Genomic DNA, 27,415 nt, shown 5'->3' with positions numbered 1-27,415 from the left:
GCTCAAGAGCTTTTCCATTTGCACTTATCTCACCTATACAAATATCCCTTTGCTTTATGGTCCTTAATTTTTTTTAATCAATATCAAGGGTAGTGTTTCTTTAAAGAGGTGGAGTTGCAATGCATATATCTGTTGAAAAGTGTAACTAGGTTCGGTCTTCATAATGACGTGTTGTAATTGATAAAAAGAAGAAAATAAAATTATTTTTGTAGTACTTGATTCATGGGTTTCATGATCAAGGAATTTTATTTTAATTAAGGTTCCCATTGTGAACCTTTAAGTTTTGTCATCTAGTCGTAAAAGTCAAATTGCGTAAATGTCATGTATGAAGAACCCTTCTTGGGCATGTTACATTTTTGTATGAATCATTAAGTATATAAGAAGGCCCTTCAAGACCAAGCAAAGACACCTCCTGCAAGTCAGCTTCAAGAAGAATAATGAAATCTCTCAAATAGACATGTCGGCTCACACTCCACTCATGTCGGCTTATATACATGGGAAACAACTATAAATAGGGTTGTTCGGATTTCATTTGGAGCACAAAATTTTGGTGATGAACAGGACTAAAACAAGAAGTCTGAAAGGGTCAAAGAAGATAGTATTATAGCCAACGAAGAGAAGAGAAGGAAAAGTGAAGTCTCTAGCATTGTTTTTGGTTCTGTTTTGGGATATTCTACTCCACACGTGTGAGGAAAGAATGTTGCCAACTATAGAAGAAGTTGAGCTCTTGTTATGATACTCATAAGTCATAACAAGGAGAAGATCAAGGTATATTACAAGCCGAGTTACCAAGGAAGAGACCTCCAACTAAAGCGAAGGAAATCAAGGCATAAGAGAAGGTCATATGCATGAGTTAACGTTTCTGAATTAGGGCCGAAAAGGTTGCAAGTCTGAAGCAGTGTCAAGGAAGCCGAAATTCTGAAGAGAAGCCGAAAAGGAGGAAGGAGCAGAAGGTTGACTATCGTTGACTAAGGATCTCATCAAGGAAGCTATGTGTCTTGGTCTTGGAGTGGAAAATAGGTGAAGGTTCTTGGTCTTGGTATTCGTCCATTGAAGTCTCTATAAGGAGAAGAATTTGTTCGGGTTTTCCTCTCAAGTGGGAGAGGTTTTGACCCTAGCTAATAGCCTATATTTTGTGTCTCTTGTCTCTTTATGGTTTATGCATTGGTAGTTGTTTGATGAAGAATAACACTATACTAACAAAAGATCCTAATCCAAGTAAAAAGCATTCACAAGTAGTTGTCAATACAAGAGAAATCACTTAATATTGATGCCCTAGATTTTTGAACATGGTATCAGAGCTAAGGTGACTAAGTCAAGGAAGGGCATCTTTTCAAGGGACACTCAAGGATCAAATCTCGAGGAAGGCATCAAAGGGAAGATCATCTTGAAGTCAATATCTACAAAGGAAGCATCATAACCCTAGATCAAATAAAGTCTACACCAACAAGAAGTTTTGGAATCCTCAAGTCATCTCAAGTAACCTCAAAGACCCTACTCAAGTTAAAGAACTTATACATCAAGCAAGACCAAGAACGTTGTCATTAAGATTCTAAGGCAATCTCTCTCTCGTTGAAGTAAGATCCCTACCTTTGAAGACATCATCAAGAAGTCATCATTGATATTCATAAACAAAGGCTCCACCAGCAAAGGATCCAAAGGGATCTCCCTCTCTTTGTGGATTAAGGATCATTCTTGAAGAAAACAGTCTTCATCAAGGAGAAGTTTTCAATTCTCTATATCATCATCAACATCAAGGAAGCAGCAAGGAGAAGGAGCATCCTATCAAGTAAGTATATTTATGTCCACATCTGAATCTGTCAAAATGTTTTTGTGAGGAAAGCAACAAATTGGTTGGGGCTTAAAACTATCTTGAATGGAAGAAAAGGACAGATCTGAATTTCATTGAAAATGAGGTTATGGAACATGTCACAGGATCTGTCACTAAACCAGGAAAGGAAGATGCTCAAGCTCTTGCAAAATATATGAAAGGGTAAGTTGGGGCTCAAAGGATTCTCATAGAATTCATTAAGGATCCCCTCATCCCATATGATTCTAAACTCAAAACTTCAAAAGAAATCTATGTCAAACTGGTAGAGTTGTATTCCGTAAGAACTGCTGGAGAAGTCATCTCATTAAGGCAAGAACTCTACAAGCTAAAGATGTCAAGGGAAGATGGAATAGCCTCATACTTCATAAGGATATCTGAAATCAGGGATCAACTTCAATATCTGGGAGAAGTCATGTCTGATAGAGAAATGACTACAGTGTGAAAATTCCAATACGAAATCCTATTGCAGCAACTGGTATTATTTCTCTTAACTAATAAATTAATTATTCAGTTTAAAGCTACGGCAACATCGAAATAAACACACTGCAACCTTCACAAATAAAACTGCGGAAAATAATGCGTTGGAAACTAAGAAATGCTAGCGCACACACATAAAATTGACAGTTAGTTTTGGACAATTGTCCCCGGAAAAACCCAACTTGGGAAAATCGGTGCAGCAGTGAGGGTTTTATTATTAAGTAACAGTGAGAAATTCTGAGTACAACTAGATGTCAAAATCTAGCAATCCTACAGAGAAAAATGTTGGCAGAAATCTAGCGAGGAATTTTCCTCACCCCACAAGCAAACTCTCGACACAACTTGCTTTCAGAAACTTGGCCCTCTGACCCTCTGCGTCAGCCTCTACGGGGCCTGTTGGACGTCAAACCTTTGACTGGTCTCTGATGAAGTCGTTTTGCCTTATGCTGGTTGGAAAGATGCTTCTCTGGCACTCTGGGACTCCTTCCTGGACTCTGGAACTAAAGATGTCTCTCCCTCTTAGCAAATCAAACTTGCCTCTAGAAGCTTTTGCATTACCCCTGCGTCAAATTCTTTGTGGCTCTTCTGCCTCTCTGCAAATGCACTCACTGGATCTGGAATACTTCCTCCAGCCTCACTATCTCTGCCCCTCTCACACTGCTTCAATCTCTAGCTCTCTCCGACAATCGACTGCCGCTAATCTAGAAATCAATCTGCCAAGAAATCAAATTGTTCAAGTGTATTCTCCATCACCACATCGACCTCCTCTTATAATCCTCTGTTGGAGCACCAACGGCCAAGATTAAAACTTAATCAATGGCTAGGATCATCTCTGGATCGATTCGTGTGAGTTTCTAGATGATTCTCGCCTTGACTTAATTAATACTGATTAATTAACCATATTCCCTAAGTTTAGACTTAGGAAATATTTAAAAACTGGTTAATAATCTAATTAAGTCATTTCTAGGCGAAATTTCCAAAAACGATTTATGGGTTTTGGAGATCTCATGTATTCTAGCCTCTCCACCAAATTTTGTGGCTAGAACACATTTGATGCTACAAAAACTAACACTCCCTCTTAGCGAGGAATGTGTTATAGTGTTGCACACTCTGCCACAACACTCTGTCTCTGCATCATCTCCTGTCACGCTGTTGATGTTTGGCTTTACTTCCCACCAACCACTGCGCAACTCTGATATACATTGCATCTGTGTTGCTGGTGACACTGCCATATTGTTGCCAACTTTGCATCTGCATTGCAACTCCTCATTTGTTGCTGCTACAACTGCAATATCTGCAACTGAAAGGCATCCAAAATACTAAATCAACTATGTTCAGTATGATGCATTTGTCCCCCGAATCTCTTACTGTTACTAGCATTTGCACTATCACTGAAGAATTTGTGTTGCTGCCAACTCTGCACTGAGCCACATGCTTTGCTATCAACACTGCATTGCGTTGTATAGCCTTTGACTGCTACTAGTTTGCAACTGTCACTCTAGTACTAACTTCATCAACTACCACTAATGCATCCTGCTACCGAATACAGTGGGTCCCCGTAGCCAGGTAATGATCCATGAGGTGGACTCCTCAAGGATCCTACCCGACTGTATCTCTTTGGGGCTACAACACCAAGTCACCCCACCTCACTCCTGGAGGTATATCGGCAAACATAGCGAAGTCTTCCTCCAGCCTCGAGGAAATCCTATCGATCTTTGTTGAAGTTGCCTGTTGATCCTACTTCTCCTCTTTGTCCTTCTTCCTGAGAGGACACTGGGTATTGTAGCGACCGAGCTCACCACACCTGAAGCACTTGACCTTTGACAGGCCCTTCTTCTTCTTTCTCTGCTCCCCCTGTCCCTGACTTGGACCTTTTGATGCGAGAGCGCCACATTCTCCTCCTCCTTTACCGTCTTCAATCTGCTGGGCCACATTCTCCTCCTCCTTTATCGTCTTCAATTCGTTGTTGCTGCCACTATGGAGCTCTTTAATAGAGCTTGTCTCAACTCCTCCTACTGCAAATCAAGGCACGTTCTATCCCAGATTGATAGCCTATCTCTGCCCAATATGCTTTGGACAAAGACTTGCCACTCCTCTGAGACACTGTTGAGTGCCAATCGCACTAACTCTGTGGGTTGAGGCCCAGCCCCAACAGCTAACAACTAGTCTCCGACCTCCTGAATCATGGTAAGGAAGGGGTCTATGCCTTCCCGTTTCTGCATCCGGATGAGCCTCAGCTTCTCCTCTAGGTACATCATCCGTTGCTCAGAAGTACCTTGGTACAATGTGGAGATAGCATACCACATCTGCTTGGTAGTATCTTTTACAGCTATATGTGAGACAACATGATCCCTGACTCCATCTAGGATCAACCACTTCACCTGCGCCATCTCCTTCTTGTATTCAATCTGCTGATCTACATCCTGAGGAACTGCCACCACTGCATCAATATAGGCTTTCAGGCCATATTCATCTAGAAGGAAGGACATCCTTGTCTTCCAAATGACATAGTTGGAAGCTCCATCCAACCTGTCCTGATCATGAAGCCCAGCAGTGGCCATCTCAACGAACTGTCGAAAACTTCCTCTTTCCTTCTGCTCGGTTGCTACTCTGCTATTCGCACTCCCTTCTAAAGTGAGAAGATCTGCTCACAGCAATTGCCAATCCACAATTGGAAAAATTTATATCGCTAAGACTCGAGATCCCCTGAGAGAAATTTTCCCTCTACTTGTGTGTGATTTTCTCTTTCCACCCGACGCGGATCTGCAACTGCAAACCCCTCTGCGTTAAACCAGAAATCTGCTCAGTGAAAAAATGAGTTGCAACTGCTCCCTATGACTACTGGAATCACGAACCCGAGCAACTCGACTTTTCTGCAACCCTACAACTAAAAATCGAACCGCTGCCCCAGCGACTCAGCCTGCCTGTCAAGGAACTACGTTGCCTCAAGAATTTTGGCCTACTGCTCCCTCTGAGCAGTGAAATTCTCTTCTTTTCTACTGAGCTTCCCGGCTGATCACTTACGCTTTGATACGATGTGAAAATTCCAATACGAAATCCTATTTCAGCAACTGGTTTTATTTCTCCTAACTGATAAATTAATTATTCGATTTATTGCTATGACAACATCGAAATAAACACACTACAACCTTCACAAATAAAACTGCAGAAATTAATGCGTTGGATACTGAGAAATGCTAGCGCACACATAAAATTGACACTGATATTTTTGGACAATTGTCCACGGAAAAACCCAACTTGGGAAAACTCGTGCAACAGTGAGGGTTTTATTATTAAGCAGCAGTGAGAAATTCTGAGTACAACTGAATGCCGAAATTTGGTATTCCTATAGAGAAAAATACTGGCAGAAATCTATTGAGGAATTTTCCTCACCCCACAGGCAAACTCTTGGCACAACATGCCTTCAGAAACTCGGCCCTATGACCCTCTGTGTCGGCCTTTGCGCTGCTCTTGCTAGACATCAAGCCTTTGATTGGTCTCTGATGAAGTCGTTCTGCCTTCTGTTGGATGGAAAGATGCTTCTCTGGCACTCTCAGACTCCTTACCGGCCTCTGGAACTAAAGATGTCTCTCCCTCCCAGCAAATCGAACTTGCCTCTAGAAGTTGTTGTGTTGCCCCTGCATCAGCTTCTCTGTGGATCTTCTGCCTCTCTGCAAATGCACTTACTGGATCTGGAATACTTCCTCCAACCTCATTGTCTCTGCCCCTCTCACACCTCTTCAATCTCTAGCTCTCTCCGACAACTTACTGCTGTTACTCTGGAAATCGATCTACCAAGAAATTGAACTCCTCAAGTGTATTCTCCATCACCACATCGACCTCCTCTTATAATCCTTTGTTGGAGCACCAACGACCAAGATTAAAACTTAATTAATGGCTAAGATCATCTCCAGATCGATCCGTGTGAGTTTCTAGATGATTCTCACCTTGACTTAATTAATATTGATTGATTAACCATATTCCCTAAGTTTAGACTTAGTAAATATTTAAAAATTGGTTAAAAATCTAATTAAGTCATTTCTAGGCAGAATTTCCAGAAACGATTTATGGGTTTTGGAGATCTCATGTATTCTAGCCTCTTCACCAAATTTCGTGGCTAGAACACATCCGATGCTACAAAAAATAACACTCGCTCTTAGTGAAGAATGTGTTCTAGTGTTGCAAACTCTACCACAACACTTTCTCTCTGAATCATCTCTTGTTACGCTGCTGATGTCTGGCCGTACTACCCACAAACCCTTGCACAACTCTGATATACGTTGCATCTGTGCTACTGCTGACACTACCATACTGCTGCCAATTATGCATCTGCACTACAACTCCTTCTCATCTGTTGTTGCTGCAACTGCAACATCTACAACTGAAAAGCATCCAAAATACTGAAACAACTACGTTCAGTATGATGCATCTGTCTCCCGAGTCTCTGACTGCTACTAGCATCTGCACTGTCACTGAAGAATTTGTGTTGCTGCCAACTCTGCACTGAGCCACATGCTCTATTGTCAACATTGCATTGCACTCCCCAGCCTTTGACTACTACTAGTCTACAACTGTCACTCTAGTACTGACTGCATCAACTTCCACTAATCCATCCTGTTATTGAAGACAGCGGGCCCCGTAGCCAAGTAATGATCCATGAGGTGGACTTCTCAAGGATCCTGCCCAACTGTAGCGGCTTTGATGCTACAATACCAAGTCACCCCATCTCACTCCTAGAGGTATATCGGCAAACATATCGAAATCTTCCTCCAACCTGGAGGAAAGCTTATCGATCTTTGTTGAAGCTGCCTACTGGTCCTACTTCTCCTCTTTGTCCTTCTTCCTGAGAGGACACTAAGTACTGTAATGACCAACCTCACCACACCTGAAGCACTTGACCTTTGACAGGTCCTTCTTCTTCTTTCTCTGCTCCCCCTGTCCCTGACTGGGACCCTTTGATGTGAGGGCCACATTCTCCTCCTCCTTTACCGTCTTCAATCCGTTGTTGTTGCCATTGATGGAGCTCTTTAATAGAGCTTGTCTCAACTCCTCTTGCTACAAATCGACCCACATTCTATCCCAGTCTGGTAGCCTATCTCTGCCCAATATGCTTTGGACAAAGACTTGCCACTCCTCTGAGACACTATTGAGTGCCAATCGCACTAGCTCTGTGGGTTGAGGCGCTGCCCCAAAATTGACAATTGGTTTTGGACCTCCTAAATCCTGGTAAGGAAGGGGTCTATGCCTTCCCCTTTCTACATCCGGATGAGTCTCAGCTTCTCCTCTAGGTACATCTTCCGCTGCTCAGAAGTACCCTGGTACAATGTGGAGAGAGCATCCCACATCTACTTGGTAGTATCTTTGCCAGCTATATGTGAGACAACATGATCCCTGACTCCATCTAGGATCAACCGCTTCGCCCGCGCCATCTCCTTCTTGTATTCTTTTTGTTGATCTGCATCCTGAGGAACTGCCACCACTGCATCAATATAGGCTTTCAAGCCATATTCATCTAGAAGGAAGGACATCCTTGCCTTCCAGATGACGTAGTTGGAAGCTCCATCCAACCTGTCCTGATCACGAAGCCCAACAGTGGCCATCTCAACGAACTATCGAAAACTTCCTCTTTCCTTCTGCTCAACTGCTACTCTGTTATTCGCACTCCCTTCTGGAGTAAAAAGATCTGCTCACAACAACTGCCAATTTGCAATTGGAAAATTTTGGATCTCTAAGACTCGAGATCCCCTGAGAAAAACTTTCCCTCTACTTATGCGTGATTTTCTCTTTCCACCCGATGCGGATTCTGCAATTGCAAACCCCTCTGAGTCCAACCAAAAATCTGGTCAGCAAAAATCTGAGTTGCAACTGCCCCCTCTAACTACTGGGATTGCTAACCCGAGCAACTCGACTTTTCTGCAACCTTGCAACAGAAAATCGAACTGCTGCCCTAGCAACTCGGCCTGCATGTCAAGGAACTGTGTTGCCTCAAGAATTTCGGTTTGTTGCTCCCTCTAAGCAGTGAAATTCTCTTCTTCGTTACTGAGCTTCCCAGTTGATCACTTACACTCTGATACCATGTGAAAATTCCAATACGAAATCCTATTGCAGCAGCTGGTATAATTTCTCCTGACTGATAAATTAATTATTCAGTTTATTGCTATGGCAACATCGAAATAAACACACTGCAACCTTCACAAATAAAACTGCGGAAAATAATGCACTAGAGACTAAGAAATGCTAGCACACACATAAAATTGACACCATTATTTTTGGACAATTGTCCCCAAAAAAACCCAACTTGGAAAAACCGGTAGCAGTGACGGTTTTCTTATTAAGAAGCAGTGAGAAATTATGAGTACAACTAAATGCCGAAATTTGGTAGTCCTAGAGAGAAAAATATTGGCCGAAATCTAGTGAGGAATTTTCCTCACCCCACAGGCAAACTCTCGGCACACCTTGCCTTCAGAAACTCGGCCCTCTGAACCTCTGCGTCAGCCTCTGTGTTGCTCTGCACAACCTGCTTGACGTCAAGCCTCTCACTGGTCTCTGATGAAGTCGTTCTGACTTTTACTGGCTAGAAAGATGCTTCTCTAGCACTCTGGGACTCCTGCCGGACTTTGGAACTGAAGACGTCTCTCCCTCTCAGCAATTGAACTTGCCCCTAAAAGTTGTTGTGATGCCCCTGCATCAGCATCTCTATGGCTATTCTGCCTCTCTGCAAATGCACTGACTAGATCTGGAATACTTCCTCCAGCCTCACTATCTCTACCCCTCTCACACTGCGTCGATCTCTAGCTCTCTCCAGCGAATGACTATTGCTACTCTAGAAATCAATCTGCCAAGAAATCGAACTACTCAAGTGTATTATCCATCACCACATCGACCTCCTCTTATAATCGTTTTTTGGAGCACCAACGGCCAAAATTAAAACTTAATCAATTGCTAGGATCATCTCTAAATCGATCTGTGTGAGTTTCTAGATGATTATCGCCTTGACTTAATTAATACTGATTAATTAACCATATTCCCTAAGTTTAGACTTAGGAAATATTTTAAAACTGGTTAATAATCTAATTAAGTCATTTTTAGGCGAAATTTCCAGAAACAATTTTTGGGTTTTGGAGATCTCATGTATTCTAGCCTCCACCAAATTTCGTGGCTAGAACACATCCAATTTTACAAAAATAACATACAATTGTACTATATGCACTACTAGAGGAGTGGGGTAACTTTACTTCAAGTATTTATGGAAGAAGCTACTCCATTTCAGAATCTATGGTCACTGTGCAAAACTGAAGAATATAGAATAAAAGCCAAAACTGATGTGGGAGCAGGTGAGCAAAATCAAGCTTATGCTACAATGACAAGAAGAAAGGGAAAATTTGGAAAGTCCGGTTCTCGGAAAAAGAAAAGGGACATGACCAAGATTCAATGCTATGGGTGTCAAGAATATGGGCACTACAAAAAAGATTGTCCTAAGATCAAGAAGGATAATAACAAAAGAGGAAGAGAAGAAGCCCATATGTTAAGAAACCAGCTCACAAAAAGATAGAAAAGAGAGATAAACACCTTAGAATTCAGCCTCTTCGAGGGGGCAACCTCCTTTACATTACACAAATGAACAATTCTTGGATGATACAAATGACAAGACCTCCTTTCTATATATAGGAGTCTAAGGGGTCATAATATAATAAGAGCCAACATAACAATAATAATGTAAGGGCACAATAATAACAATAGTGGGCTTCTGAGCATAAGAATTTTACCACTGGGAAAGCTACATATGATGAATGACGAAAATGGTGATCCTGTGCGGAGCTAGGGTTTCGAGCAACGTCGCCCCAAAGTTGAATGCCGCCAATGAAGGGTTCCAGGGACACCATAGCCGCAACAGGTTTGGTATCCGAGATTCGACCCTCTATGATAGCAAAAATGAGGGCTTAAGGCAAACTAACGATGGGTTTATCAAGCAAAGAGAAATGCCGGAAGAGAGCATACAGATTCTCTATCTGGTCTATGGAGGGGACGCTGAGGCCATAGAGACCCTGCTTGAATCAGGAACAGAAGTCAACTCGGCGGCCGCTTATGAGGGTCGTAAGGATGTGGTCGCTCTACTTCTCAGCAGAGGAGCAAACATCAATCACCAAGATCGATGGGGCAGCACTCAACAGTGGAGAGCCTTCGGTTCCAGCGTTTTAAGAGCGGCTTATGATGGCATGGCTTCTACGAGAGATCTACATAAAGCCCACATGGTTTAAGCGAGAGCCCTCTCATCAAACCCTTGAACCCCGATTCGCAAGGCTGTTGGAAATTCCCATCAAGCCAACCCTGATTTTGGCTTCTGAACAGCAAGAAACCCTTACTTCAAAAGGATCCGGAAAATGTCTCATCATCGGAGCTCCCAAATACAGCGGTCGGATTCGAATTTGGGGCACAGATACAGCCGAGACCGACAGAGACGCTGTGAAACAAACTCTGGAAATGTCCGCTGCCCTTCAGGCTAAAATACTCAATGCCGAAAGAGGTGATATACAGAGGTCCATGGGGTTGCAGATGGAACAGTATAAAGCAGAGCATTCACAGTTAAATGAACAACGGGAACAGGGAACCAGAACCTTGTTAGGGAACGCAGAGCTCACACTGCGGCGAAGAGTAACTGCAGCTGTTCGGACAAGCTACCCCCAGTTGGCAACAAAACCTGGATCTCTGGTAAGTACCCTCCGCTTCCAAGTATTTGTCAAAACCCCTATCGGAAAAACACATTTGCTTTGGGTATATGGAACCGATTATGTGAAGCATCTGAAGAATCTTATCTCACAACAAGTGGGATATCCCACCAGTTTACAAAATTTGATACATGGGGGCAGAGCACTCCAGGACTCCAAGCATCTTAAGGATTACAAAATCGCATCTCTGTCAACCATAATTCTCAATCTGAGACTAAGAGGTGGCATGGCAGATAACAGTAAAAATCCTTATAGGGGAGAAGGAAGTGGGAATTGCTCAGCAAAAAACGCAGAAACACATCAGGGGAAAAAAACTGGAGGTATATCTTTCAAAAACATTCTCCAAGGGAAAAATACATCCACAACAACACCAAAACAAGCAGGAATGGAACCAAGGCCATATATTGTGGAGCAGCTGAATTATACCCCAGAATTAAACATAGATATACCAGAAACAGATGAGCATTGTACTATATTTGAAAAACAAGCTTTAATTTGTAGATTCAACTGTTTTTGGCCCAAGCCTGTTGAACTATTTCATTGGATTTTCACAAATTGGACTACACAATGTGAAATACATCTCTGTTCCAAGGGGTTCTTCATAGTGAATTTCCCTACAGCAGAGGCTAGAGATTTTATAATACAAGAAGGACCTTGGTTCTGGGGGTCCACAGGTCTCTTCATCACACCATGGTTTCCAGAATTTGATGCAAATACAATGGTTGTTTCTAGGATGCTAGTTTGGGTACGCCTACACAACCTTCCAATACACCTCTGGAATCAACAAGTCCTTGCAGGAATCGGTAATACTATTGGGCGTTACATCAAAATGGACACCCAAAGACTGGAGGAAAGAATCTACACTTTTGCACGAATTTGTGTGGAAGTAGACCTCAGCAGAGGTTTGCCAGATCAAATTCAACTGAAGCATAGACAGAGGTGTTGGACACAGGTTTTAGATTATGAAAATACAGCATTCAGATGCAGAACTTGCCGACAAACAGGACATCTACAAAACACGTGTCCAGCAGCCAAAAAAGACATTCGTAGGAAGAAGAAAACAGGGAAACAAGCCAAGGGATGGCAATTTCCTCCACCACTCTCTGATGAGGAGGAGGAAGAGGATGTGGAACATGTCATTCCCAACGAGAACAATCAGATGAATAAAGAACCAGAAGCAGAGGACATAAATCCACAAGAACCGATGGACTCACAGCCGGTAAAGATACCAGAAACAATGGATATCAGCGGATCCAAACGACAACACATATCAGACACCTCAGATTCTGATAAAGACAACCCCCAACCTGTGGCTGACACTTCACTAGCACTTGTATCTTCATTACCGACTCAAGGGGAGTGGCGAAAGGTTGAGAAGAAAAAAGGGCGAAAAGCTTGACTTTTCCCCACTTGTACATTATTATCTTGTTTTTCATGAACTTTGATCAGCAGCAAACTACTGCTGATGGAATGCGCCACAGCATCTGCAACATGTAATTTTGTTTTAATTAATAAAATTACGATTTTTCTTTCGGATAATAAAAAAAAAACAATAGTGGGCTTCTATGGAGCACAATAATAACAATATGGGGACTAAATGGGCACAACAATATAATAAGCGGGTTGTACTAATAACAATAAGGGGTTACACTAGTAGTATAGGGACCTAACACCATATCATCGAAAAAGAGGAGGAAGCTTAAAAGAAGAAGTCCAAGAAAGAGCAAGTAAGAGATCTCTACTATGACAAAGATAGTCTTCCTAACCTAAGTTATTTTCATAGTTCCCGAGTCTTCTGTTTTAAGATATGGCTATCATGATTCACTAAGAAAAATGATGGGATGCATCATGGCATCATAAAAACAATGAAAGCAAGAGCTCAAGACATCATCATAGAGGAGCATGAAAGATGGTTGAAATTAAAATCTATGGTAGTCAACTATGAAGAATACAACTCTTGGGAACCTTATTTGTAACATAGGTGGCACTTATGGAAAAGAAAGAAAAAGTTCATCTAGTACAAGGCTCATCATACATATGTCAAAAGGAAACACCTGCTAGATGAGGATACTCTAGATCGCAATATTCTCTGATGGAATCTTCATCGAAGGTTCACCGATCAAGAGGGGAAACAAGTGTTTCATCAAAAAAATCCAACTTGTGGAATTCATGGGATGATGGTATGATGACATACAAGATGAAGTAGATCAAGGGATTGAAGTTCTTTCAATCAAGGAAGCTACTGCAGGAAGTTTGGATGACCGAAAGGAAAATGAGGTATGTATGCTTGTATTCGATATTGAAGAGTCATGTCATATGGTTGTAGGTAACAAGGATCAATGCTCTATCTTGAGAGCATGATCAAAAGAAAAGGATCTTCTCCTTTGAAAGGATGCAGGAAAGCATGAGTCACACATTGTCTAGATGAAATCAACATAATATGTCCTCATATGAAATATGAGGTGGTTGACATTAATTGGAGGAACTCTGATTAGAAGTTCCTGGGAATGAAATGTGTGAAGAAAGGAAGGAAGAGATCGTGGGATATGCAACCATGGAAAAGGAAATCAACATCCAAAGACTAAGAAGATTTGACTAGGATATCTCCATGAAAGATATGAAGACTCTGATGGAGTCTGAAAAAGAAAAGATACCCTTGACAATATATATATATATATATATATCTTTGGGAGATGTGTCGATATGTATGCAGGATGCTAATGCAAACTAGAAGATGTCATGATGAAAGACTATCACAAAGATAATTTTGATTTAAGTGTTCATTTCTTATTTTTGAACAAATATCTGGATGGGCTTATGCAGGACTGCCAAGGGAAGATCTATGGATGTCTTCCACCACTGATGTCCTCGTAGTAGGATGAAAGACCCTTAGGGAAACATGGCATGAAGGTAGGCCAAATATGGACTAATGAATCACTTTCTGATGATGACATGACTGACTCATGGATGAAAGTGATGGATGGTTTGTGCCCCATGAAAAAGTGCCAAAACATGAAGACTCCTGAATAATGAAAACAAGTTCATGACATCGTGAGGAGGAGTTCTTCCCATCATCTCCACCTGAGGAGCTACTGTAGGTCCCTATTTAAGAGGGAGTCTGGGAACAAGTTTCTTACTTGGAAGAAACTTGGAAGCAAAATTCCTAAGCCAAGAGGGAGCTTAGGTACATTCCTTCATTGGAATAGGTATGTCCTCCCTAATTAAGAGGGAGAGATAGACACATCATTCTTGTCTTCACCTGGGAAGACAGAATGGAGGATTGGGTAAACATCTAGCATCTAATGCTCTTTGAGGATGAGTTAGGGCATCCAAGATAAGAGTAGTCATAGAGGACTGATATTCTTTGAGGTCTGGGAATCCAAGATAAGAATAGTCCTGGTGGAACACACCCTGAGAACCCGAGTGGGGTATGTTCTGAGAGAGACAATGATAAGAGTGTACATCATTGGTCTTGCCAACATTGAGCTCAGATCTTGTGGAGAGATAGAGTTGTTAGTCAAGGCCTTGCTATGTTACAATGTTGGTTGATATGATGTTAAACAGATGGGTTACCAATCCGACTCTTCTTATGAGAATTCTTCAAATTGAGAATGACCAAGTACCATTATGAATACCTCCCTAGTTAAAAGGGAGTGTTGAAAAGTGTAACTAGGTTCAGTCTTCATATGAAATGTGCAATTGTGATTTTGTGTAATTGATAAAAAGAAGAAAATGAAATTATTTTTGTAGTACTTGATTCATGGGTTTCATGATCAAGGAATTTTATTTTAGTTAAGGTTCCCATTGTGAACCTTTAGGTTTTGTCATCTAGTCATAAAAGTCAAATTGAGTAAATGTCATGTATGAAGAACCCTTCTTGGGCGTATTACATTTTTATATAAGTCATTAAGTATATAAGAAGGCCCTCCAAGAGCAAGCAAAGACACCTCCTGCAAGTCGGCTTCAAGAAGAATAATGAAATCTCTCAAATAGACATGTCAGCTCACACTCCACTCATGTCGGCTTATATACATGGGCAAACAACTATAAATAGCGCAGTTCGGATTTCATTTGGAGCATAGAAATTCGATGATGAAGAGGACTAAAACAAGAAGTGTGAAAGGGTCAAAGACGATAGTCTTATAGCCAGCGAAGAGAAGAGAAGGAAGAGCGAAGTCTCTAGCATTGTTTTTGGTTCTGTTTTGGGATATTCTACTCCACACGTGTGAGGAAGAATGCTGTCCACTGCAGAAGAAGCCAAGCTCTTGTTGTGATACTCGTAGGTCATAACAAGGAGAAGATGAAGGTATATTATAAGTCGAGTTACCAAGGAAGACACCTCCAACTAAAGTGAAGGAAATCAAGGCATAAGAGAAGGTCATATGCACGAGTTATGGTTTCTGAATTAGGCTGAAAAGGTTGCAGATCTGAAGCAGTGTCAAGGAAGCCGAAATTCCGAAGAGAAGGCGAGAAGGAGGAAAGAGCAGAAAGTTGACTATCGTTGACTAAGAATCTCATCAAGGAAGCTTTGTGTCTTGGTCTTGGAGTTGAAAATAGGTCAAGGGTCTTGATCTTGGTATTCGTCAATTGAAGTCTCTATAACAAAAAGAATTTGTTAGCATTTTCCTCTCAAGTGGGAGAGGTTTTGGCCCTAGCTGATAGCCTATATTCTGTGTCACTTGTCTCTTTATGGTTTATGCATTGGTAGCTGTTTGATGAAGAATAACACTATACTAACAGAAGATCCTAATTTAAGAAGTAAAAATCATTCACAAGCAGTTGTCAATAGAAGAGAAATCACTTAATATTGATGCCCTAGATTTCTCAACAATATCTTCTCTTTCACTTATGATACCCAAAAAGATTGATAAATGCTAAGAGCATTGTCCCTTTAACATGTCACACCATAACAAACAGAAGTCTATCGATGTTCAAAAACTTCTTTCTGGTTAAGCTATTTAAACCAAGGATCTTTCGAGTCTGACCCCTCTTCTCAAGGAAGTTGTAAGTTTGTAACCTTTCAGTGTTTCAGCAAGACAATCACATGAACTAGCAAAGCTTATGAATATCGACATAATGTGAACCAAGTTACAGAATGGAGACTGAAATTGGAAGGAAGACCACTTGAAGACAATCGACATTATGCGAACCAAGTTACAGAATTGAGACTGAGATTGGAAGGAAGACCACTTGAAGACAACATATAATTTCGGGATGCCTGGCCAATAACAACATATGCTCCCAAATTGATAACCACTAAGAGAAGTGTCCCTTTAACATGTCACATCATAATGAACACAAGTCTATTGATGTTCAAAAACTTCTTTCTGGCTAAGCAGTTTACACTAAGGATCTTTCGAGTCTGGCCCCTCTTCTCAAGGAAGTTCTAACCATCCAGAGTTTCAGCAAGACAATCACATGAACTAGCAAAGCTTATGAAAATCGAAATAATGTGAACCAAGATAAAGAATTGGGACTGGGATTGGAAGGAAGACCACTTGAAGACAACATATAATTTTGGGATGCCAGGCCTACAACAACATATGCTACAAAATTGGTAGCCATTTCACTTGTTTCCATCAACTGCTAACAACTGAAAACATCAATGAACTAGGAAAAAAACCAACACAGATCCCAGATAATGGAACTTTATTTCAAAACAATTCAACATTGATCTAATACATAGGTCTTAGTCACCTTCTACACCTGAGTCGGTGGTATAAAAGTAAAGGGAGGTGTCTCTCTGTCTATAAGATTAAAATATTCTACTGATTTTCAAAATGTGCAAAATGGTACAAAATATGTGTCAAAAGAATTTGCCTGATTTCATTTTTTCCCATTAGGGTGAGGTGGGATCGAAATTGTTCCTTACAAAAACCACCACTTCATACAGACTAACCCACATACATAGCTTATTGCATGTAAGTCACCCCCAACAAAAAAAACCATATACCCAACTCCTCTTTTAAATTTTCTAATTTCAGCTGATACACAATATGTATCAAAAGAGTTTGCCTGATTTCAACCTTTTTCCCATTAGGGTGGGGTGGGAATAAGGAACCTCATGTAGACTAATCCACATACAGAGGCTATTGCATATAATTGAAATTGCGCCTTACAAAAACACAACTTCATGTAGGCTAATTGACATACAAAGGCTACTGCATATAAGTCACACCCAACAAAAACAAGAAAGCAATCTTGTTTGTATTTCCAGCCGATACAAAATATGCATCAAAAGAACTTGCCTGAGTTCAATTCCTTTCCCATTAGGGTGAGGTGGGATTGAAATTGTTCCTTACATAAACCACTAAGTCATGCAGACTAAACCACATAAATAGGCTATTGCAGATAACTAACCCCAAACAGAAAAACACACACACCCAACTTCCCTTTATAAAATTTCAGCGGATACACAATACGTGTCAAAAGAGTTTGCTTGATTTCAATTTTTTTTAACGTTAGGGTGGGTGTAATTGAACATATTCCTTTCATAAACCATCGCCTTACACAGACTAACCCATATACAGGGAAATTGCATGTTAGCCATCCCCCACAAAGGAAAAAACCAAACTCTTTTGAATTTTCAGCTGATACAAAATATGTATCAACAGAGTTTGTCTAATTTAACCTTTTTTTCTCATTAGGGCGGGGTGGGCATGAAATTGTTCCCTATAAAAGCCACCACCTCATGCAGATTAACCCACTTATATAGGCTATTGCATATACGCCATCCCCAACCCCCAAAAAACCAAACTCCCCTTTTAAATTTCCAGCCGATACAAAATTTGTATCAAAACAGTTTGCTTGATTCAAGTTTTTCCCATTAAGTTGGAGTCGGATTGAAATTGTTCATTAAGTAAACCACCGCCCCATACAGACTCATCCACATACATAGGCTATTGCATGTAAGTCACCCCCAAGAGAAAAACACACACACCCAAGTCCTCGTTTCAATTTTCATCTGACAAAAATATTCTTTTCACTGGAAGGAACTAACATGACTCCTCATTCTATGTTGCAGGTTGCCTCGCAGGGGCTTCAATCACAAATATCTTTAAGGCATCAAAGGGTACATGGTACTGTATATTTACATTGCTGGGTTCCAAAATCAATTAACAAATGCAATTCAATCAATACCAGTACTGAAAAGGGTTTTGAGAAATGATTTGCCTTTGCTTTTCTTTCTGTCATCATTGTTGGAATCAGAATCACCACCCTTGGAACGAATACCGAAGTTGGATCGACGTGACTTGGGCACTGCAGAATCCGAGTAGGTGGCTGTTGGGAACACGGAGGATCGGGTGATCATGCTTGGGGACTGAAACACATCCATCATCATCATATTTGCAAACAGATACTTGCGAATACACTGCTCCGTGTCACTAAGATCCTAATTTCCTTCTCTAGATTCTCCCTGTGAAATTTTGGCCATACAAGCGGTGATACACGCAACCTGCCACGTCATCGATGGTTCCTTTTGGAACACGTATTTACACGTGGAAAACCTACCTGGCCTCGTGGCCGCAACAATAGCAGTTCAGCAGGGCACACGCTATACTAACATCACATGTAAAGGCTTGCTTTTATTTTTTGAGGTTGTAAAATATATCTAATGTAGTGGTTAATTGGTAATATGTAAAGTTCGGTTTGTTGGATTGTCTATTTATATATATATAAAAGGTGGTAAAATATATTATATTTAGGCCGATAGGCCTTTCTTTGAAAGGGACCTTTCGTCGTCCTTTTCTTTCTGGCGCTGACATGTGGCCAACGACACCTGGCGAACTCCGTTTTCGTTTATACTCCGTTTTTGTTTTGTACTCCGTTTTCGTGTTTGTGCAGGAAACGAATACCTAACCTCCCTCGCGAACTCCGTCCTGCATATCGGCTTGCATATCGGCACTCTTGCAAAGCTTGTATAAGCTGTTCCGTGCTGCTGTTCCGCGAGCTTCCGGATCTCATCACGGCCATTTTCATTAATCTTGCTCTCGGAATCTGATGCGCCCGCGCCTGCCGGAACAGAAAACACCCTGTTCAACGAAAATCCATCCATATTTTGCTCTTCATGTCTTCTCCACGCCCTCTGCAATAATGTCTTTCTGCTTTTCCACTCACTGCTGCACTATGTCTCCAGTTTTTGCTGTCTTATCTGCTTATCTGCGTTCTGGGCTTATTGCTGGCTCACTCTGCATATTCGAAAACCCTTCTGCGTTTCTTTGGTTGATATTTTGTCCGCATCTTTGTGCTCGTCCTCGACCTGAAGCCTGCCACAGCAAATACGTCTCACTGCATCGATATCCGGTATCCAAGGTATGTATGAAAACTGATATTTTTCCCACCTTGCTTTCTGACTTGCACGACAATTGTTCAAGGATACACTTCGTCTTGCTTTTACTTCTTTTCCAGGTTGGAATTCTAAGTGTCTCTGTTCCCGGTTAATGTTTTAATTATTGGCTGTGGGAGCTCTGCATAACTGTTATGGGTTTTTCTGGAGTTTCAAGGCCCTCAACCTACTTTATTGTATGAACATGTTGCATAGACCTTCAGAGGTGCTGTGAGAAATTTTCTAGGAGAGTTTCGATCTGTATGCATTATGTTATCAGGGTGGCCTTTCTTGCTTGTAGAAATAGTTACGGTGAGAACAGTTTATCATTTCCAAAGTTTCTCCTTGCACTGCAATGTTGTTCTGCATTCCGAGTTGATGTGCAAAACCGTCTTGCACAGACATGCGCTCTTCAATTTCAAGTTACACACTGCAAGATGTAATACTTTCAGGATATTGGGGCTAGATCCGGAAAGAATGATTAATCTCAGATACTGGTTTGTGCAAAGCGGTTGTTTATGATGCTGGGTTCTAGGTTTCCGGTATGCCTTGGTGGATTGTTTTGGTCAAGTAATGATCAATATTTTAGCAAATTGTCATTTCCTACTGAAATTTGTGGAGTTAGTGTTTGGTTTCACTTGTTAAGGGTTTGGTTTGTGAAAATTCTATAAATAGTCAAGCATATTGTGGCACCAATTTTGTGAACCTGCATATATTAACCAACCAGAGGCTGAGAATTATTAGTTTGATCCTTGTTGACTTTTTTCCATGCATGCAGTGGTCCTTAGCCATCATTGCCATTTAAAGATGTATGCAGTTTTGGAATTGGTTTTTGATTGTTTTGATCATTTGCGAAAACTGCGTTTTATATTACAGAATGACCAAAAATACATCAATATTTTGCTCACCTCCACAGTTTGGACTAGATTGTTCCCCCTGTTTGGCCGGAAGACCATAGAGTATTTTTGAAGCAGATTCTGCTTTCTACAGTTTCTGTCCTATTTTTTTAGAGCAGATAACAGCAAATAGCAAACCCATCAAGGCCCCACCCTTGCAGGGTTTTAAAACAAATTCTGTTAAACCACCAAACCCATGAAACCAACTAATACATACTGACCACTAATAGCTTACAGTTAAACAAAATAGTTAGGCCTGCACCAATGTACTTCACTGCTGCTGTTTGACATCCACACTGGTGGTGCAAGCCAGAAGCCAATGGAAGACAGCACTCATAAAAGCATTGAAAGCTTCCAGAGACCTAGCTCTCAGTTTCCTCAAGAGACACATTACTCTCTTGGGCCTCCAAATCTTCATCTTTCTCTTATCTCTCTCATAATACTTCTTTGTTTTCTCTGCCACAGTCTCCTTCTTAGAGAAAGTGTAACTCCTGATATACATTTGTCTGCAAGTGTAGATGCTCTCCTTATATGCTCTCATGGGCTTCTTAATCATACGGTTGTTCTCCTTCATACCCAAAACGCGAACAAACTCTGCCTCTGAGTCTGGCCATTGGTATAAGCTCAGGAAGCTGAATCTCACAGGAGCCTCTACATCCAGGCAGCCTGCAACACAGCTCAAACTCAAACTCATATTGGACTTCATGATAACAGAGCAAAATAGGATATTTATTTATCCTCTCAGGAGACTCTGTAGATGTAATGTACAGTCTACAATAATCTCCTCTTATAAACAGAAGTCATGCATGCATGCATCAAGCAAATCCTTGAGCAGCTTCTGCAAATCTAAATCCAAATGAAGAAGCAATGGAATGGACAGAATGTTCTAGAATTGCCATGTGGGTTGTTCATGTGGCTTCATGAACAGTGAAGAAATGAGGAGGTGGTGTATGGAAGGGCATCATTGCACTGGGTACTACCATGGATATATACACCAAGATTCATTTAAAAACCAGGAAAGTGAGAACATGGGTTCTATCATTTTTTTCCACTGTTTGACCTCAGAGCCCCAGGAATCAAACACATAATCTTTCAAAGTATAGGCGGGCCACTCCGCTGCCTTGATGTACACGCAGGCTATACCAAATTCTATGATTTAACGGAATTATTAGACCACTGGTCCCTTTTCCGGCACATATATTCCTTTCAGTGGTTCAAATTTCCCTTTCCCATGATGAATCCATTGTATTATGTTTTATGATGGCACGTGATTAGCCTTTCCATAACCTTAGCCTGCTCGAGTGTAGGGACAACCTTCTCCATAGAGCAGGTAATGCATTGGTGACTGTAATTGGTATATATGTTTGTTAGGGTTTTAAGGTAACAACCTTCTCCATGGAGAATGTAATGAAGGTCTGACATTGGATGCCACCTGTTTGGCCGAAAGACCATAGAGTATTTTTCAAGCAGATTCTGCTTTCTGCAGTTTCTGTCCTATTTTTTTAGAGCATATAACATTTAAAGTTAGTAAAATATAAGCTCGTTTTTTGAAATCTAGGGATATTGCTGTTTAATTGTCTTCTATATTAAGGGATTTGAATAACTTTTGTACTCCTATGCCCAATTTCTGTAACGTCAGAGGGAAAATTGTTTCAGGTCTTAGCATATCTTGCATGTGATGTCATTGGTAGTTATTAGCACTTATGCAGCTATATGCCGGAATTCACACAAATAGATTCAGTTCTGATAATCTGACTACAGAGCACTCTTGTCGGAAGATTCAATGCATTGTATGAGTGGTACTGTGCTAGCTAGCATATTGAGTTACATTCTGGAAATCATTGTGGCTTTGTTTGTTTCCCAGCCTCACAAATGAGAGTGGTGTTAAATTGAAATATTCCGGAAGGCTAGGACATCAAGTCTTGTAAACTGCATGAACAATCTGTAGGGTTCCGATACTTCTAAATAATTTATGATGTTTGATTAACCGTACTTGCCTCATAACATGGTTGTCTTAGTGGAGCTTGCCAAATGAATGAGTGTTGTGGGCAAGTATTACACCTACAGATTGTTCACGAATAAAATATGTAACTTTCTCAGTTTTCATGTCCCAGGAAATTGTTTGAGAAGTCAGAGAGAATACACTTAGATTTAGCTTGAATTTTAGCCTGTAGGTAGTTGGTCTCCATGCCTGAAACTATTATGCTTACATAACCTTAGGCAGTGGATAATTGATCTGTATGCTTGAAATTAGTAAGCTCATCAATTTAGATTTTTCCTATTTGGTTTTATGTCAATATGCCGTTTATAGTACACATTCCTTGTCTAAGGCATGCTTTGCTTCTTTTATGCATCAATGTGAAAATGAAAGTCATGGATTTAGAAATCGTTACTTACAAAATTTATGCACATCTTGGGGAATTATACTCTCGGTGGCACTATTCCTGACATGTGCAATGCTGGCACTCACATCCCTTTTTGGGCACCACTTATCTGTCTAAAGGAATGATCCATACCCTATTGCACTATTGCTTTACATGCAGCATTAGCATCCATACCCTGAATTGGGCACCATCTACCTGTCCAACGGAATGAGCCACACCCATGTTTTTAGGATTCTTCATAGTGTTCCTTATCAGATGGTTATGACTTTTGCACTAAATATATACTGTTTTTTTTTTTTAAATCTTTTGGAGATTAAATAAATCATTTCTTTAGTCCCCTCTTATTTTAGGCCAGTAATTTCATGCTTCAAGAGTTGCAAACTTTATTAAACTAGAAAATTAGTAACAGAGGTCTCAGGTGAAAGAGGTAGTACAAAGAAACTAATGAAATTGATATTTCAGTTTCACAGACCTTCTCCACTAAATAGACGTAGAATTCATTTATACAAACATTAGAGACCAGTTCCTTGACTATATGAAATACTAGGCATGAAGTGAAACATTCTTTTACCCTTCTGATTACAGCAAAGAACCTTTAGATGTCATTCTTCAAATGTTTTGGATCAAATCATGTTGCATGTGTTGTACACCTTTGTTTCACCTAAAAAGTGAGCGGATCACCAAGGTTGCATCATCCAAACGAATGCAGTATGATGAAGCCCCTACTTCAATTAGTGTTCTCAGGAGTGGTTTATTTATGTGCGTACTCAGTACTTATATTTATTATTTTTTTTTCCTACTTTTAATGTAGGTAAGTGAAATATGAAAATACAAGTGCAAGGGATGTCTTGGGTTAATGCGTGTTTTTAATACAAATCACACTGTAAATTGCTTATACCGATGGCTGAACAGATTTTAATTCAAAAGTGAGCAGCAGATTAAGTGCACATAAGGTCTATCTTACTCTGATACTGCACACAATTTTCCACAGTTTATCAATTATCCTAATCTATAACATTTAGCAATTTGGTTCAACATCAGATAGTTTTGCTGCGTCCACAAACTCTTTAACAAGATACGATAGTTTTGATATTGCATTTTAAATTATTCATTTGTCCTGTAACATCTTTTTCATATGAAAACAGAGTAACATCATTTAACCAGAGGTACTATCTGTAAGAGATAGGGTGACCATCATTAAAATAGCGTCGTTGATACACTTTTTTCCACATCATTTAAAGTAGAGCTAATATTTGTAACAAATAGTAGGAGAGCAGAGTTACACTATGAGCATTTAAGCATTTATCGCCCTTCATTCACGTTTTTTCATCACATTATGAAAGCTGAGTAACATGATTAAACCAGAGTTACTATTGGTATGGTCTCTTTAACATGATAAGGTTTTCCAGCTTATGTTTGCAGAAGTTAAAATGATGACACAAAGATTTTCAAAGTTGTTGCTGGTTGAAGACATGTCAGGTGGTGGTAAAGGAGTATGTACAGCCCTGGCAATATCTAATGCTTTTACACACCTCTCAGGTATAACATTTTTAATTCTGTTCTGGAATCACACAGGATTTTATGCAAGTCTTAAGCAAAATTTTTTACTTAATCTTAAGACATAAATTTTCACTTAATTTCAAGATACTAACTCCTAACATGCGGATCTCTTGTGGCAGATACTATTTTTGGAACCTCTGGTGCAGGAGAAGAAATCAATGTGGCGAACAGATGGAGTGGCTATTATCCGTTAGTGATTACATTCTTGAACTCATCCCAGCTTTCCAGAACTTTGAGCTTCATAACTCTACTATTTACATGTTTTTTACTTGCACATAAATGGTGTCATGGTATTCAAACTTCAGGTTATGGTAAGCAATTTTCTACAGATAATGTACTCGTTTCTTACGAACAAGTAGATATTGGTCTTCTTTCACGGTTAGTAAAGGGTTATTGCTGCATTTCTTTTCCTTTAAAGGTGGTTGTGTCCCTTAAGTCACTATACAAGGACAGTCTGATGCCCACATGTAGTTAATACAGAACGTATTTTGAAAACTACGCTTTAGCTTTGTAGTGCTTGAATCATCATTTCATGTTGGTTTTCATCTTTTGTTTCTCTTCTGTGGGAAATTTTGTACAGGAGTCTCAAATTTTGTACTCAGAATTATCACAAGAAAGCCCCTGCTTGGTTTGTAAGGAAAGAGAGCTTCAACACCAGTTCTGTCTCCAACCGCGAAGATGATCAGTACACTACTACCATGTTTAGTGAAGAATTTCTGCTATTCTCTTGTAATCTATTGGCCCCCAAAGCTCCTCATAGATGAGAATATTTGCAGGATGTTCATATTGTTGTAAGTTTGTAGTAGTTCTGGAATGCCTGACTCTTGTGCTGCTTCTCATCTTCAACAACAAGAGTTTCTGTGGTGAATAAGCAGATTCCATGTCCTGCCTTGTGAGGCAGCTCTCCACTGTGATAGCTTTTTTTGTAATGTCTCTGATAAAAACTTTAGACTTCTATTTCATTCTGTAATATGATGGCATTCACTCTACAAGATTAGGGGATCCACTCTACAGAGTCCATGTCATACCTTCTGAATCAGCTTTTAGTCGTCTACTTCGAATATTCTTATCAAATTTACGTCCTGAAAGAATGTTTGTTTGTTATGAATTTACCTTACATTCACTAATATTTACTATAGAGAAACTCAACAACTCTAATTTAATAATCCTATCGGCCTTTGAAGCCTGCCATGATGTATTTACTTTGAGTTCCCTTTTGTCTAAAAGAATATATTCATTCAAAAGATATCTAAGAGCTGATTGCTTCTTTTCTTAGCAAACACCTGCCATGCATATGAAAGGTAATTTAATATCATATTTTTGTTTTTTCAGGGTTGGGGTGTATCCGTGTTAGTGGGTGTCCCTCATTCAGAGGCAGTGTTTGCAACGAGTCCTGTGAATTTTCTGAACGAAAGGACGTTGAAAGGAACCTTCTTTGGAAACTATAAACCTCGTTCAGATTTGCCGGGCCTTGTAGAGATGTATTTGAATAAGGTAAGAATTCAATTACTATTCAATGATGCATTTATTTGTTTGCTTAGATTTTCTTGCTAGAAATACTGTCAAACCATGGTCATCAATAGATGTTTGTTGGTCTATCAATGTAAATGACAGCACCAGACTCTGCTTCCTAGATGTAATTTAGGGTTTTAGTAGATCTTGTTGGATTTTTGGAGAAGCTTGAACTGGGTATGATGCAATTAGGTTTTTAATTGATTATTGCTTGTTGCGGCAAATAGGTTTGTAATTGGTCATTACTTGTTTCTTGCAGACGCTTGAACTGGATAAATTTATTACATATGAGGTTTCTTTTGCGGAGATCAACAAGGCATTTGATTACATGATTAAAGGAGAGGGTTTGAGAACTGTGATTAAGGTGACTGAGTAAATGTTCAAGAGGAAGCCATGAATTTTGACCTTAGAATAGTGAAAAGTCTGATACATTGGAAAGGAAGCCATAAATTTTGAGCTTAGAATTAGTGAAAATTCTGATACATTGGAAAGTGTTAATGGTTATCTATTGGATAAAGTTTTGTTCTCGTAGATTAGGACACTTCGTTTAAATATGGAATTATTTTAAATGTGGCTGGCTGCTATAAAATTTGTAAAATATGAATGCTGGATTTTGGTGGAATTTCCTGCACGTGTAACTGGGGATTTATTAACTTTTATAAAGGATTTATTTTTAGTTTATATAAATTTCTTTTAGTTATTTTAAATTTGTGTTATATTAAATTATTTGATATGACAAGATGGATGGTGGTGGTCTTTTTTGTTTAACATTACAGTATACTATTTGAATGATGTTATAAGAATGATGGCTCAGAGATATAAGAATTTTAGTTTGATGAAAGCATATAAAATATTTAGAATTCGAAGATTTAAGAGTGGTAATTTGATTGGAAAGCTTTATTGATTTTAGATAAAGAGTAATCATTAGTCAAAAGGGTTTTTGTCAAGTGAGTCTTTCTTTAAAGAAATTGGTCAGCAAAGATTCCAAAGATTGGAGTAATTAAAATTTTTAAAACTATATATTTTTGGGTTGGGTGATGATAAGACTGGTCACAAAGATATCTATCTGTGTGAGTCATTTTTCTATAGATTTGGGGGTTGAGGGTGTTTTCAGATTCACTAGTAATGAGAACAGTGAAGAATGAGAGATTATCTTCTTGGATTATATTAGACTACTTGTACATATGTTCTGTTCATTTATACTCTCAACTACTTGTACATACCTGCGGGATATCTCTCTGGACCATGTGATTATTATGGGGATCTGCTCTTCATTAAAGAGCTCCTAACTATTCTTCCTGCAATTTGTAATGATATTCATTTAATGGAAACCACTATTTTGATTAAGAGATCTTTGATCATTGAGATGAAATGATGCCGTTTCATTACATAATGCAAAATTTCTACATATTTGATCCTTGATACATAATGAAACCATTTCATTCCATAATGAATTTTTCTATTGTATATCATCCTGAACAAGGCATTATTCTTGGCTGTAACTATAGGCAATCCCTGCCTGTATTTGCAGGATTCAAATGTTGTTAAGTTTTACCATTAATGTTAATTTTATATGTTTCATCTGGGACTGAGATATATTCAATCAATTAGTTTTGAGTATTTGCTTTCTAGATTGTTACCGTGACAAATCTAGGGTAATCCCTGACAAATTATGCTTGGGGCTATAATTGTGGAGCCATTGA

The 27,415-nt window shown here is 39.7% G+C and overlaps 2 protein-coding genes across 11 annotated transcripts in view; one reads left to right on the top strand and one right to left on the bottom strand.

The window, feature by feature from the left end:
• Window positions 1-18,594, bottom strand: part of LOC149186843 (2,3-bisphosphoglycerate-independent phosphoglycerate mutase) — a 94,192-nt gene extending 75,598 nt beyond the window's left edge. Inside the window, exon 1 of one of the 2 annotated variants that reach the window (XM_089411172.1) lies at window positions 18,175-18,594. In XM_089411172.1, the coding sequence (XP_089267298.1) occupies window positions 18,175-18,379 (205 nt within the window). In that variant the 5' untranslated portion in view covers window positions 18,380-18,594. The remainder of the gene's footprint in view (window positions 1-18,174) is intronic. The other variant, XM_089411173.1, reaches the window with a different exon arrangement.
• A 254-nt stretch (window positions 18,595-18,848) lies between these two features.
• On the top strand, window positions 18,849-26,399 carry LOC149186842 (uncharacterized). 9 transcript variants are annotated; one of them, XM_089411171.1, is made up of 7 exons: window positions 18,851-19,347; window positions 24,063-24,179; window positions 24,320-24,389; window positions 24,506-24,578; window positions 24,781-24,929; window positions 25,533-25,694; window positions 25,972-26,399. In XM_089411171.1, the coding sequence occupies exons 2-6, from the start codon at window positions 24,159-24,161 to the stop codon at window positions 25,646-25,648; spliced, it is 429 nt and encodes a 142-aa protein (XP_089267297.1). In that variant the 5' UTR covers window positions 18,851-19,347; window positions 24,063-24,158; the 3' UTR covers window positions 25,649-25,694; window positions 25,972-26,399. The 9 variants fall into 9 exon arrangements, 7 of the variants coding, with proteins under 7 accessions (XP_089267294.1, XP_089267295.1, XP_089267297.1 ...); XM_089411170.1 differs by having other exon boundaries at window positions 18,852-19,347; window positions 24,050-24,179; XM_089411165.1 differs by having other exon boundaries at window positions 24,050-24,179; window positions 24,320-24,578.
• Window positions 26,400-27,415: the final 1,016 nt, after the last annotated feature.

The sequence above is a fragment of the Pinus tabuliformis genome, chromosome 3_1 (genome assembly GCF_031772625.1).
Source record: "Pinus tabuliformis cultivar Carrire ecotype Pingquan chromosome 3_1, CPIR1, whole genome shotgun sequence".
NCBI classification, from domain to species: domain Eukaryota; kingdom Viridiplantae; phylum Streptophyta; class Pinopsida; order Pinales; family Pinaceae; genus Pinus; species Pinus tabuliformis.
The sequence above is the reverse complement of the archived record's forward strand: the minus strand, read 5'-3'. Positions and strand labels throughout refer to the sequence as shown.

What these genes read in the sequence shown, in the direction of transcription:
- LOC149186842 (XM_089411165.1), top strand. Translation starts at nt 19,036, where the DNA reads ATGCGCCCGCGCCTGCCGGAACAGAAAACACCCTGTTCAACGAAAATC. An exon ending in ATCGATATCCGGTATCCAAG is followed by an intron (nt 19,348 to 24,049) that starts GTATGTATGAAA and finishes AAGGTTTTCCAG; the next exon opens with CTTATGTTTGCAGAAGTTAA. An exon ending in AGAATTTCTGCTATTCTCTT is followed by an intron (nt 24,930 to 25,532) that starts GTAATCTATTGG and finishes TTGTTTTTTCAG; the next exon opens with GGTTGGGGTGTATCCGTGTT.